This window comes from Penaeus japonicus, unplaced genomic scaffold, assembly GCF_977035675.1.
Source record: "Penaeus japonicus unplaced genomic scaffold, GWHDUDI00000001_assembly GWHDUDI00000037, whole genome shotgun sequence".
Classification (NCBI taxonomy): Eukaryota; Metazoa; Arthropoda; class Malacostraca; order Decapoda; family Penaeidae; genus Penaeus; species Penaeus japonicus.
Window position 1 is genome coordinate 517,415 of NW_028234439.1, and position 15,000 is coordinate 532,414.

The 15,000-nt window shown below is 39.3% G+C and overlaps 2 protein-coding genes across 6 annotated transcripts in view; one reads left to right on the forward strand and one right to left on the reverse strand.

Annotated features, from left to right (window-relative positions):
* The window catches only part of bigmax (helix-loop-helix-leucine zipper transcription factor bigmax), a 10,069-nt gene extending 6,894 nt beyond the window's left edge, over nt 1–3,175 (forward strand). For 2 of the 3 annotated variants that reach the window (XM_043026583.2, XM_043026582.2), the window contains 2 exons: nt 353–449; nt 2,376–3,175. In XM_043026583.2, coding sequence (XP_042882517.1) covers nt 353–421 — 69 coding nt within the window. In that variant the 3' untranslated portion in view covers nt 422–449; nt 2,376–3,175. Of the gene's footprint in view, nt 1–352; nt 491–956; nt 1,090–2,375 lie in introns of those variants that run through there. The other variant, XR_015190668.1, reaches the window with a different exon arrangement.
* A 3,471-nt stretch (nt 3,176–6,646) lies between these two features.
* LOC122259674 (1-phosphatidylinositol 4,5-bisphosphate phosphodiesterase epsilon-1-like) overlaps nt 6,647–15,000 on the reverse strand; it is a 159,622-nt gene continuing 151,268 nt past the window's right edge. For 2 of the 3 annotated variants that reach the window (XM_086532676.1, XM_086532677.1), the window contains exons 19-25: nt 14,664–15,000; nt 14,342–14,454; nt 13,997–14,198; nt 13,658–13,764; nt 13,204–13,429; nt 12,740–12,902; nt 6,651–12,051 (exon numbers count right to left, since the gene is read on the reverse strand). The exon at nt 14,664–15,000 is cut by the window's right edge and continues 69 nt beyond it. In XM_086532676.1, coding sequence (XP_086388802.1) covers nt 9,722–12,051; nt 12,740–12,902; nt 13,204–13,429; nt 13,658–13,764; nt 13,997–14,198; nt 14,342–14,454; nt 14,664–15,000 — 3,478 coding nt within the window. In that variant the 3' untranslated portion in view covers nt 6,651–9,721. Of the gene's footprint in view, nt 12,052–12,739; nt 12,903–13,203; nt 13,430–13,657; nt 13,765–13,996; nt 14,199–14,341; nt 14,455–14,663 lie in introns of all 3 variants that reach the window. The other variant, XM_086532675.1, reaches the window with a different exon arrangement.

Here is a 15,000-nt window from a genome sequence, read left to right on the forward strand (position 1 = left end):
TGGGGTAGTAAGAGAAGTGGTTGGAATTTTAGGAGTTACTGGGGTAGCTGATCACTTTTTGGATGAACTACCCTAGTTACGAAAGGTCTGCTCAGTTGATATCTCATTAACTGATTGCTATGACCTATGCACCAAACCTCAAGACCAGAAAATTCCTATTAGAAGTTACTAGTCTTGAAAGCATTATATGTAACCTTTGATGGAATAAAGATAAGAAAAATGATTGTCATTGCAGTTTCTTTAAGAAATAGTTTAATATTTGTTCTTAATATTTGTTCATTCCTCAAGTAATACACTATTAGAAATGAATATTATCAATTGATTATCTTTCTAAATACAAAACACTTTTCAGATCCTGCGAGAAATTATGTGTGGCGTCCTCCAGCAGCTGGGCACACACGAAGCAGCATTCATGAATTGAGGCCACTGTTACACAACTTCGTGGTATTGTAAGCAATATTAACCCATATTGGAGACTGCAAAGACAGTTGTCTAGTGCAGTGGTTCTCAACCTTTTTGGCCCGCGACCCCCCAGACAATATTGGTAGAGACTCGTGACCCCCGCCTTCCCCCGAAGTGCTTCTGACACACACACACACACACACACACACACACACACACACACACACACACACACACACACACACACACACACACACACACACACACACACACACACACACACACACACACACACACACACACACACACACACACACACACACACACACACACACACACACACACACACACACACACACACACACACACACACACAGAGTACATGCCATTCAGTTTATTATTTGTTTGAAATTTATGAGCAGAATTATTTTGACAGCCTTAAAACAAAAGTCGACCATAATACTATTTTTTTTTTTTTTAACATCATCTCGCGACCCCCCAAAAGCATCTCGCGACCCCCCGAGGGGTCGCGACCCCTAGGTTGAGAACCACTGGTCTAGTGGATCTGTATCATAGGCATATGTATATAGAAACATAAATGACATTGTTAGTAAATTATCCAAGGAAAACAAAATTATGTTGAATGATCTTAAAACTTGAGGTTATTATTATTATTATTATTATTATTATTATTATTATTAATTATTATTATTATTATTATTATTATTATTATTATTATTATTATTATTATTATTATTATTATTATTATTATTATTATTATTATTATTATTATTATTATTATTATTATTATTATTGTTATTGTTATTATTATTGTTATTGTTATTATTATTATTATTATTATTATTATTATTATTATTATTATTATTATTATTATTATTATTATTATTATTATTATTATTATTATTATTATTATTATTTATTATCATATTTTAACCAGTTGATCAATGAATTTCTACCTTCAAGCTTAAAATAAGTAACTTATTGCATACTGCAGATTAGGATCAGAAAAGGTACACTCAGAGACTTAGTTAAGGTAAGACTTGTTAGGTTTGAATATTTGTTACAATTATCATTATTATCATGATAGTTCTGGGAAGTTAGCTATTATTTAAAGCAGTAGGGTTTGTATACATCATACACTGTAGTTGCATTTAACCCATTAGCAGCGAATGGCATGAGTCGGTCATAGACGTGGAGGGCACTGTGCCAGACAATGTAAACCAGCCATTCTACTGCACAAATATTTGATTAAAACTGCAACCAATGGGTTAAATGTTGCTTTTGGAGAAGGTCCATGCTCTGTAAGTTGTCCTCATAGGTTTTGTGATACAAAGGCTTGTAGTACTAAGAGTAACCTATGTGTATGTATGTTTGAAACTTTGGACTGAGAAATACATCAGCGTGAGCAGCTCCACAACAAGAAATATAATGAACGTGGGTAGATGCGTATCAAAAATTTCCTTTATGATACTTCTCTAGTCATTGTATAAGAACATGATGTGAAGAGAGACACACACACGCACAAGCTACCAACAAACAATATGTACAAGGGCGTATGAATGGAAGAAGGGAGAAAAATGACTAGAGGAAGGTTAATTTATCTATTATTTTTGTCTTCTTAACAGCTGTGGATATTTACAATTAGGCTATTATACCTGAATGTTACAGCCTCAAGGCTTCTGAAAAATATAAATATATATGTACAGATGCTTACATAACACATATTTATATATTTATATGTGTTTGTGTGTGTGTATGTGAATACTATATGGATACTCCATTGTGCAATGAGTATTTTTATTAATGCCTGTAGAGGAGGAGACAATTTTACTGAAATAAATAGATTGTTTACATGTAGTTGCATTTAAAAGTTACATGGTGTTAAAGACCAACATCTGACCAAAAACCTACTCTACACAAAATAAGTTTAATCAAGTCCCTTTCATCTTCAGGTCTGATTGAAACTAGATGAGGGCAGTTTGACTTCAAAGAAACTTGCAGTATAGGTTCCTTGGATGTATATTGTATCTTTGTAAGTAAGTTTAATGGTTTCTTATTTGTTATTTTATATTCATTTTCTCAGGAGTTGGGACAGTATATTAAGGGTAATCATTATATTTTAATGAATACTGTTTTGTTTGTTGGTGCATCTTGTTAGTTATGGAGCATCCTCTATTAATCATCTTGAAAATAATGCTTTTCCAGAAAAAAAAGGGATTTTAGAAGATATTTTACTCTATTTTTATATACTGAGCACTGGAGTATGTAAATATTACTTGATGTGTGTACATAATGTGTAGGAGATCATTTCAGAATTTTTTTTGAATACTTGATCATTTCAGATTTTTTTTTGAAAGTTAGGCACATGTCTATCATTATGACTTGTCTCTTTTTTGGACACTGTTGATTGCTTGTCTCCTAAATTAATGATAGAAATTTGTATCAGATAGACTCAGGTCAGTTAGAAATCTTTTCCATTTCTGAGTTGTTTGTTGAATTATTTTAAAGTTTACCTTATATATGAATATATTTCTGAATTTATAACCATGTATTGCTTTTTGAACTGCTTTAGGAATATTGAATCATTGTAAGAATAAATGTCAGAAACATTGTGATTTTATAAGAATATAAAATACTTCAGTTGTAATCTTCAACAATGTGTAAACATGAAAACAAATTTCTGTGTTTGTAACATACTATAGGATTTGTATGAATAAAGTAGATTCAGTTAATAAAGCAAAACAAAAGATCACCAGAAAGATTTTTATTTTCTTTATTTTTTGGTAGTGTTTAGTATCCCCAGAAGCTGTACTCATAAAACCCCATTTGCCATAATTTTGCCTTGCCTTGCCTTTGTGTTTTTTCATTGTGAGTGAATATATGTAATGTCCACTAATCAGTCTAGTACTGTCTGCCAAGTTTCTTTCAGCCCCACCAATCGTATCATCGTTTAACCCACATGCTCCTTGTGTTAACCCTTTTCTCCCTGAGCTTATCATAGTCATGTCTTTTCCTTATTTCAATTATGAAAGGAAGAGATTGAGTGTGAAATGGTAATTCTAGTAGTGTTTGTAATAGAGTATCCAGGTATCCTCCCTTCCTTTCCTCTCCCTCATTCTCCTTCTACAGGACACACTGTCATGTATCATACAGTCACCTCCTGGTATCTTGTTCCTCATTACTATTTATACATATGAATATGTATTTTGTTGTTGCATATGGTTTTATTGCTTTACATGTACTTTATCTTTTTGCTTTTTGTTAATAATTTCCATTGTCTATGACATGCAATGGTTACTGATAACTTTTTAACTCATTAACGTTGGGGCTGTTTTGACTCCAAATGGCCATAACACTGGGATATTTCATATGCGTAAGCTGAACGCCTTGGGCTATTCGCCTGCACTGGCTGCGGCCAAGCGATATACACCCGATCACTCGGCACGCCGATTTCGCCATAGCGAAATATCTCGTCCCCGGTGTGATATCTTGTCACCTGTCGGTAAGGGATTAAACGTTGATGCTTCACTGTGTGGGATATATTTGATATATGACAGGGAAATATTTTCTTGTATGTAAAATCAAGCTCTTGAAACATCAAAGACCAAAAATTTTCCTTGTTGAAACTTGAAAAAGGCACAATTTTCAGCTGGGAGGCAGGTAAACAAGTATAGATATTAATTTTATCTTCTACGCGTACTAGGTCCACAAAAGTAATAACCATCCAAAAAGGGAATATCCTTGTTTCATGGGCTGGCTAAAATAGGACAAATGTCATCATATCGTTCCTTCACTTCCTCTAAATTCTCATAGCATCTTAGTACTTGCTTTTTAAATAACTCATGATTCCATCATACAGGGATTACTGCGATTAGGGGCTTACATTGTGCTGTGTTTTCTGTCCTTCTCTCAACTTCATGTGTGGCCAGTGTTTTAGTTTTAGCTACATGTGATGCAGCCTACATCTAGGATACTGCCTCCACACTTTTTGAGGGCATAGAAGTGCATGTATTATATGAGGTTAGGGATTATCATAAATTGATGGTTGTAATTTATTACATATTACATTATTCTAACTTATATTTCTTTAGTTTTTGAAATAATCTTGTTGCATGGGATATTTTTGCAACTTTTCAAGTGCATTATTCCATAGGGTGGAATAAGCACCTTAATTCCAAAGAGACTTGTTTGATCAGATAGTTTTGGTATTAGGTTAAATTTCTGTCAATAATTTCCTCTTGCTTATTCATAAACAATTATAGAAGATATAATGACTGCATATGCAAGTTAAAAAAGGAAAATGTTATAAGTATTAGTGTTATTGTTAAGTGCTGTTAATGTTTAATCTTTCCTGTGACAAAGCATCCTTAATATGTGTTGTAGAAAAAGAAAACAAAACAAACATTTCACACATATCTATCTATTGATTTTTTTGCATTGTTTATTTAGCCACCAACACTCATTTATTAATCATTTTAATTACTTGTATAATACTAAAGTTATACATATTTCTGTTAGGTTAAAAAAGGTTCATAATTCATTTCAAGATAATAGATTTATTTCTACATAAAGTGATCTACACATACAACCAACATACTCAATATTTTCACTGTAAGAAGTTTCAAGTACCGACGTAGCGATCGCCAGCCCTCAATATAGGCCGTTGGCAATGGGTAAGAAGTTATCTAAATATCAAAAGTAGAAAACACTTACTCAGCCACTTTAGAAGTAATCCTTACACAACAAATAACAACAACAAGGAATTGAATTGGGAATTAGAATTCAAAATATTCACAAAACAAAGCAGTAACAGTATCAACACCACAGATACAAATAAACCAATCACATTTATATACCATTGTGAATACAAGTATTCATTTTTGTGTCATTTGACAACACGCATAAATACTTGAGATGAAAGCCTGTCTACAGTGTGGCTTGTTTTGAATGACTGATATCAAAAAGTCGTTACATGCACCATGGCCTAAAAAAGATTAAGTCCTAAACCTTTCACACAATAATGACCATACAAACCATAATAAAGAATGGGAACACGTAAATTCTCATTTACATAAAGGAATACATATAGAGATGTGCATTTCTATATACATTCAGGTGTTTTGGCTAGAAATAAAGGGAAATACTTACTTTTCATAAGATTTTAAAAGTATTTGGTATGTTACAGAATTAAACACCTCAAGAATATGGCACAGTCAAAATTACATATAATGGAATACCTTTGATATCTGATGCATTACACTGTAGCAGCATTTTATTCATTGATATGCCAAAGTACGAACACTCATCCAGTTTATGGAAGAAATATGATATCACAAGCCTGACTGACAAAAAGTTTATCCATCTTACAGTACTGCTTTTTTGTGAAAATGAAAAAATCTGCTTCACAATTGGAGTAATGGATTTATTTCATACAGAAGTAAATGTGAAAATCTTATCATCTTCTTTTCTGTGCTGTGTGAACTGTATCTATCTTCTGCCCTTTTCATAGCAAGTCCATATACCAGTTTCCTTTAGTTTTTGTGCAAGACATTGAAATGGCAACTGAAAAAAGACAGTTATTGGATGCATGAAGATTGTTTATGCATAAGCCTATTGAAAATTTGGTTTGTCTTAAATCCTTTCCTAAAGCTTAACATAAAACATAGCACTCCCCAATTTGAGACATTGCACTGCAATGTTCAAAGACAAAATCTGAGTGTTACCATTGGGCCACAGTGTGTAGAACACAAAAGAACTACAATAGTTTTTAATCACATGTTGTATTTTAATATACAATACATTATAAGTCACTTTACTTGATGTGTTGATATCTGTAGTATATTGAATGTCAATTGTTGTCAAAGTAGACTGATATGGATTTAGCATGTAATTAACTTACATATTTCTTGGTGAACATTAGCTTGAACACACACACACAGTATACTGTAAAGTTCATTGCTCGATATGACTTTTTTTTTTATCTGGTCATGTGAATATAATTTTATCAGTACAGGGATGGGGGAAGGGGAAGAAGGAAGGTGGGAGGGAGGGAGAGGGAGGGAGGGAGGGAGATATGAAGAGGGAGGGAGGGAGGGAGAGAGGAAGAGGGAGGGAGAGGGGGAGGGGGAGGAGAGGGGGAGGGGGGGAGAGAGGAGGAGAGGGAGAGAGAGAGAGAGAGAGAGAGAGAGAGAGAGAGAGAGAGAGAGAGAGAGAGAGAGAGAGAGAGAGAGAGAGAGAGAGAGAGAGAGAGAGAGAGAGAGGGGGGGGGGGGAGGGGAAAGATAAAGAGAGAGAGAGAGAGAGAGAGTGATAAAATGGGATACATTTAGTTTTGAAATTCACAACACAATGTACTTATTAATTTTGATCCCTAGTAAAGTATACTTTCTTAAGTATTTTTGAATCCCCTTTTTAAAATCCCTTCTATGCTAGTCTGTTCACCAAGCTATATGTGCATTGAGTGTAGATTTACTCTTGACTGTATGTCTACAAAAATTTACCATAATTTAACCTATAATTCAACTATAATTTAATTATCCTTTGCTAACTAAATACACTTATGACTATGTTTAAAACACTTAAATAGATGACTTTCCTGTGATTGTCAAAAGGCCGTAAAACTTATTCAAGATTTGAAATTTCAGTGATCGTACATTTTTTTCACTTTAAATATTGTGATATGCATATTTTGATCTGTAATGTGGAGTTGGATGTTAGGCAAGTGGAGTCTTTATGGTGTAGAGACATTAATATATTCTTTATAAATAATTAATGCATTTTTGTTTTTAAGAAGACATTTAATGTAATAAAAACAATTCCTATATGATTAACCATATCTGTTTTTATAAAGCTACTTAAAATGTTAAGACAGGAATATCAGATGTTGAACATATTTTTAGTAAGAAAATGTTAACTTTTGCACTTATTACTTTGAAAATAACCTATTGAGGATCTATTGCAACACCTGTACTTGGGATTAAAAGATGATACAGGGAATTACAGAAAAGAATGAATATGAAAACTGGGTATTCAAAATCGGTAAACTTTGTAGGAAGACAAGTTAATTCAACTGAATTTTTAAAATAGTTTGATAAATGCAAATCCAGTAAGCTGTCATCTTAAAAAAATAGTATAGTTATCAAAAATACTTTGTTTACTTCTACATGACCAAGCCAGATCTTTTTACTTCACACGCTATAAAGTCCTGATTTCAAACCACATAAATAATATACATGGATGATCAGCAATTGTCTCGCAGATTAGTGCCGAGAAGAAGTGTGTAACACAGAACCTTTGATTAGATACTATAGCAGGTGTGGCCATACCTCCGTTTGGCTAAGAATTAGGATGGACTGAGAGGAAATGGTGAGGTAATCTTGGCTGCGAGTCCCTGGAGAAAGGACTGGCAGGAGATGCAAGAAGTATCCAAAACCGATTTAATAATATGACTGCAATTTGCAAGACCACAGAGAATAATACGGTAGGGCTGCAAACCACCAGAGAAAAGGTCTACCAGGTTAATATGAACTGTGTTGTAAAATAGCAATAATACTGTAACAAATTCATAGTGGTTATATTCTGTATACACAATTTACGGATGATTTGAAACAAAATCCTTTCAAACAATGCTTTTCCCTGTGGAACTCCACCAGGTCTTCCCAGTGGACGCTATAAATAACATCTATAACTTTAATTACACTCTCATTCACCACAACTTAGCTGACTGTGCCTATGGGAAGGGCTGTTTCATTCATGCCTAATTCACTTGGCTTAGTTTGGTGAGTAAAGTTACGGCAGATGTCGGAAGTACCATTACCAAGTTACCTTACCAGACTGCTCTTTGGAGCAGAGAGGTTAGACAGAGCAAGGACTTAGATATCTGACATCCGGTAAATATAAAATGTCTAGTACTTACAATATGCAGGCTGTATGTAGTTAACTTAATTTCATAGTGATAATAATAATAATAATAATAATGATTTACAATAAATAGGTGTACCTTAAAATTTCAAAAAGCAAATTTGCAAATATTAAATATGCTGTGTCATGTTAATTTCTGCTGCCAATCTTTACAGAATACATTTAAAGAATCTTTAAATAGGTAAGCATGTAGAACTTCATCTTCATTTAAGAGTCAAACACACTTTACTGTTAAAAAGAGGGTCAGTAACACTGTTGTGTAATGGTCAGGATTACTGCTGTTTGAGTTTTACATTGGGAAAACACATATAATTCTGAATAGGATTGGGATGTGACTAAACCTTATCTTTGCATAATCTTTTACTTAGTAATATATGATATGCACAAAAAAATATATATTTCAATAGAACTGTCCAGATCACTATCTGCTGAACCACCTTATCTCATTATCTACAAACCTTTGGAACACATCATCATCATCTACAACACATCAACTACAACATGGATATGATTTATGATCACTGACATAGAAGAGGTATTTATGCAAAATATTTCATTTGAAAGGGCAATATACATAGTTATAATTACTTTAAAGTCGTATTTACAAGTATTTACATGAAAATCGAATAAATCCAAAATCAAACCTTGTAGTAAGGCCATCTTAACCCGTTCTTTCTTCACAAAAAATAATGACACTGATACCAACACATTACCAACATCACAATCACAATAACAAACAACCCCCATTGTACTCGGGAGAAAACTGCATGTTATAGTAGTCTAACTCCAGCCATTTAGTCCACTGTGATTTAATAGTGATATAAAAGTGTAAGATTAAAAACACTGGATGGCTTCATCTCACTGAAAAATATCTACAATGAGTGAGTGGTCTCCTTCAAACTGCAGGTATAAGTCACTTAAGTTCACTGTGAAGACCAGCTGATTCCCCAAGACTCTTCCACAGGAAACACAAACGTCTTGTTGATTTTAAAGGGCTCCCTCCCGCCTGAAGAGTGCTTTCAGTCAAACGTATTTATGTACATGAACATGATTCAGTGCCTGAGCTAAAAATGGTGTAACCACAATAATCTTTGGTATGGGGACACTTCACCACCCAACGGGTATGCTGCTGGGCCAAGAAGCAACCTCAACATCCCAGAGTCTGAGATCGTACTAATGGAAAAATAGTCAAGTTAATCCTTTCTTGAAAAAGCAAAACAAAAACTGTCTTTAATTACAATATGGGATCATCCTGAAAGATCATTCCTTAAAACAAACAGGATAAGACTTACACCTCTACAATAATTATTTTCATAAGTTATCTTTAGAATAAAAAATTTGTGACAAATAATACGTTAAAAATACAATCAGGTCTGAACTTATCTCCATACTTTCTGCAGCTTTTTTAAAGAAACCTTTTTTAGCTTGTGAACAGCAGCTCTAAGATCTGACGGCGGGTGTTCTTCGTCGGAGAGAATCTCTCCCTCCGAGTGAGCACCACTTGGGCCGCCTCCTGCTCTCCACGTGTCGTGCAGACTCTTGAATCTACGGTCGGGGAAGTTTTCGTGAGCAGCGGCAAGAGCACTTGGATCACTATACGTTTCTTTGACGGGGCGCCGCTCGTAGTGCCTGGAGCGGCTCACGCGGCTGATGGCTGTCGAAAGCGTTGAGCTGAGCGCCGAGGCAGCGGCTGTCGCGCGGCTGAAGGTGCCGTCCAGGGCAGCACCTCGTTCTCGCAACACCAGCTTCCCCAGCGTCTTCCAAGCAGCCTGGACTTTGTAGATGTTTTCCGAGTCTGGCAGCGCCCTCCGCTCAATGCGCGGCTTCCGGCGGCTGGTCGTGCCTCCGGTTAGTTCTGTGAGCTGGCCGTATTCCAGCTCCTCGACCAGGACGAACCTGGCTGGGTCTTCCATGCGGCGCGCCTTCACCAACGCCTGGGCCAAGATGTCCTGGGCAGTGCTTGACGTCGGGGCCTTCAGGATCGTGTACGGGATCTGAGCTGACACGTTGTACACACACACCAAGAAATTGTCCTCTTCCTCCCACCCCTTTGCCTCTTCTGAAATATCTCCCTCTGTGTTTCTCTTCCTCTTCTCCTTTGACGCCGTGCTCATGATGGTGGTCAACCAGGCTCTTGTGCTTGGGTCATCTGAGGTTTTCTTCAGAACAAACTTGCCCTCACCCTGCCAGTGGGCCTGAGCTTCCAGAGGCCTCTCATTTATGTCCAGTATCCGCTGTGTGGTGGGATTGTCGCCTTTCTTCTGCCACCCCTTTGCCACTTCTTCAATGAGGATGTAGTCTTCCAGGCGAGCCCCTTTGCCTATTCTTGCCACGGCCTTGCTGATGACGTCTCTCGTCGTGCACTCTTGCGTGGCACTAATCACTGTGTACGGCTCGTCCGGGACCACGCCGTGGATCTTGACGAAGAACTTTCTCCTCTTGAGGGGCACCGTGGGCGTTATTTCGTGGTGCTCGACATCCGACTCCTTTACTTTGGCCGAGTCGGTGCTCAAGTCCATCCTCGGCGAGAGCTGCTGGATCTCGTACTCCTCCTCCTCCATGAGCGTGTAGATGAAGAGCGTGGACACCGGGAGCGGCTGGTTCTGCTGGTTGCGGAGGCGCACGTGGCGGTAGCCTCTGCGCAGGCGCCCGAGCGGCAGGATCCGCTGCGCCGTCGTGTGTCCCGCCGCCGTGTCAGTGACGGTGAGGCGCAAGAAGGCCAGGTCTTTGAACATCACCCTGATGTTAAAAGTGTCGTTCCAAATGGGGTTGAACGAGTTCCTATGAATCACCTTGGTTTTGAATTTATTACAGTCCACAAGAATGCCAAGGATCTCTACCTCGACTTGAGGACTCCCTTGGAAATTATTTGCACAAACATACTGTCCTGATATCACAGACACCTTGAGATTCAACACGTGGAGGCCATCGAACTCCTTGTCGAATGGATTGAATCGTCTATACATCATATGGTTGTAGTCCCACATCACTCTCGGCTTGAGGACGTAGCCACACCTGCCGTTCTGCTCAAACATCGCATAGTTCAGATGCAAGGACGTATCATCCGTCTGATAGTTCAATGCGGCCATTTGAATTCCGAACGCCCAGAAGTAGAGCGGGTTGAAGTTGGACGAGTCGATGCGCATGGCCGCCGGGTACGTGCGCATCAGCTGCGTCTCCGTGTGCTGGATGACGTCCAGGGGCTGGCGTCTACACAGTCGCTTCGCGTGGTTCTCGTTTAGTGAAGAACACTGGTAGCAGGGATGCACGCCCATGGGTCTCTTCAGGATGGGCGGCTGCAGAATCGGCTCCAATCGACTCGGGTCGGACGCCATCTGCGTGTGGACCAGGATGGGCGTGTTTGTGATGATGGGCGGCTGCACCGTGCTCTTCTTCCCGCCGATCTTCTTGGCCTTGACGGACTCGCGCGGGCTGGCCAGGTTGAAGCCGTGGAACTTGACGGCCTGGCAGTAGTTGACCAGATCCGACAGCTCTTTGGCTATCTGGCTGCTCTGCTTCTTGACCTTGGGAACCGGCGTCTCGTCGTCAATCAGGTTCTCGTCGCTCTGGGACTTCGGCCGCAGGCGGTTCCCCTCGGCGCTCGACAGGGACTCCGTTCGCGTCCCCATGGACACGCTCTTGATCACTAGGCAGTGTTTCTCATCTTCAAACAGGCTGTCCGGGTGGGTCACGTCGAAGGGGTTGTGGTCTGCAAAAGGAAAGGGACATTTATGCTTTTGTTATTGTAGTAAAAAATATATATATACACACACACACACACCTGACCTTGTGATATATATGTATGTATGTATGTAAGTATGTATGTATGTATATATGTATATATGTATATATGTATATGTACATGTACATGTACATGTATATGTATATGTATATGTATATGTATATGTATATGTATATGTATATGTATACACACACACACACACACACACACACACACACACACACACACACACACACACACACACACACACACACACACACACACACACACACACACACTCACGCGTAGATTCTTCACGAAGTCACAGCGAAATCCCTCCATGCTCTAATACGCTCCCGAGACCCATCAACGGGTTTGCAACTGGCCTCCAAATGAGTGATTTCCGTGATCTTGCTTTTTTCCGGAAACACACGATTTTTCAAACATTTTCTTATTACAAGTCTGCCACATGTCTGGCCATGAAATACCATTCTTATTGGCATCAGGACTGCAATGAATCTGGACTTCTAATAACCAAGAAGCCAATGTCAGTGGTTATCTCAAATGAAATCCTCCTTTTCCCCCCTTTTAGTAAACAGAAAAGGCAAAACACAAGACAACACATGTATATATATATACATATATATATATATATATATATATATGTCCCTCATACCTTCATCATCATAGTCCTCATCATCATCCTCGTCATCTGTCTCGGCCTCGTTCAGGGATCCCGTGGAGGCGTTGCTCACCAGTGAGTTCGTGCGGCCACTCGGCTTATTGGAGAGGCCTCTTACGCTCAGTCCGGGGCCTATCTCCGTCACGAGCTTCTTGTTCTGCGGGAATCAGGGCGTAAAGGGAAGGGTGAGGTAAACGTAATCTGTGCATATTTTTTCCTCTTGTATTTAGTGTGATTTTCTTAAAGGTTGAAAATATATGGAAACATATAATGTCGCATGAATTTACGTCTTAGGGTATATGGATATACCGGAAAGCCCTTTTTTTTTATAAATGTATCCCTTTCTAAAACTATAAATGTAGGTACAATAACATGTACTGTACATGCATGATACCTGTAGTCAGAAATGCAACCCCTTTTCTCCATTGCACAGCGCAAGCCAAGAACGTCCTCCTCACCTTAATGAGAATCCGATACTTCAGCTGCGAGGGACTTGGGAGGTGGACGTCCTCGGAGAAATCCGACTCGAACAGGAATTTGGTGACCAGCTTTTCGCCGAAGACCTGCATGAATATCTGCGCCATCCGTGCCTGTTGCTGGACTGAACAGTGATTTTCGATGGAGAGGATGATGGGGTATGGAGAAGTGATAAAGGCACTGCGATTTATTGTTTCCACGACGTTTCTGGAAAAAAGGCATTGGCTTCGTTACTAGGAGTCGATATTACGTTTCGAGGTTAATTCAATGGCATGAGGCAATATTGAGCATCAACAACACGTCAATGACATAAAGAACGGTCTCAAATAAAAGGACTTTCACTTGTTTATACATGGAACTCATAGGACACTAATATGAGCCATAAAGTCCTCATACGTTCACTGAATTCAAGCACAACGCTCTCCTTTCTCTAACCTGAAAGGAATCTTGGTGGTGAAGGTATGGCCGTGGTATATCATAGGATTACCATCGTCTCCGTCCCAGCAATCCAGCTCAACGCAACGGCAACCAGTCAATAGCACCTGCAACGAAGCGAAGGTCAATCATCAAACGCAAAGTCACCAAATCATACAAAACAGTCATGAGATCACAATGTCTCCATCTATTTCGTAAATGAACCCATCCTACAATTACAAAAACAAACAAACAAACAAAAAGCGCTATCAATATAATAATTCACTATAAAAAACAAAACCATTTCTCCATCCCCCTACGCCAAGGAAGCCGCTTAGACGGGTCCCCCGGGGCGCCCACCTGGCTATAGAGCTCCACCGAGGACTCGCCCTTGAGCTGGTGGCCCGTCAGGTAAGTGTTGTGCGAGGAGGCGATGTAGTAGTTGGAGAGAGGCAGAGTCATGTCGCTCTCGTCAGGTACGGATCGCTCGTCCAGGAACGCGTAGTTGTCTTCGTCCATCATGAATCTGGCAAACCCTTCGAACGACAAGAGTTCTTGAGATCTGCGAAGAGAAGGCGGGGAGGTTACTCGGCGCCGAGGATGTAAAGTGCATGGGGAATGTATGCATGAGTGATGGCCCAATCCACGAAGCGATCATGGAGTTTCTTGGTCACTGAGGTTTGTTCAAATGATCTCCAGACAAACCTAAGAGTTGGATCAGGTTCGTGGCGGTCGAGAAGACTCCGGAGTTCTTCGTCTGAACGATATTCTCCTTGGTGTTCCTCAAGGAACCTGCGCAACTCTTGCATTGTGATGACCTGGAAATATTATATAATCAGCTAACTGAACACACTCACGCACACGACACACAAACACACACACACACACACACACACACACACACACACACACACACACACACACACACACAAAGAACATTTATAATTACTTAAACAGACTTTTCATGAAGTGAATGATTAAGCAAAGGCTTTAAACATCAGTAAGTGTGAACGTGCCTATGCATTACCTGGCTTTTCGAACTATCAAGTCCAGCACAATTCGTCACGATGCTGGCAACTGCTATGGCGTCAAAAATCTTTTTCTTGTGGCAGTTATTCTTGAAGACTAGAAGATCTAAGGAGGTGTTTCTGGTGAGCAGCGTCCTCTTGGACAGCGCCGGTCTGTAGAGAGGACTAGGAGGAGACGCAGGACTCACGGGATCCTCGAGGGAGCTGTCCGAGAGGCTCTTCCTGGTAATGGCGAGCGTTCTGAACAATTCCCGCAGGTCTATTCTCGCGCGCAGACTGAAGGATTTGTAGAGCACCACGAAGTCGGTGAAGTCGAGCGCGGCCGCCTGCGTGATG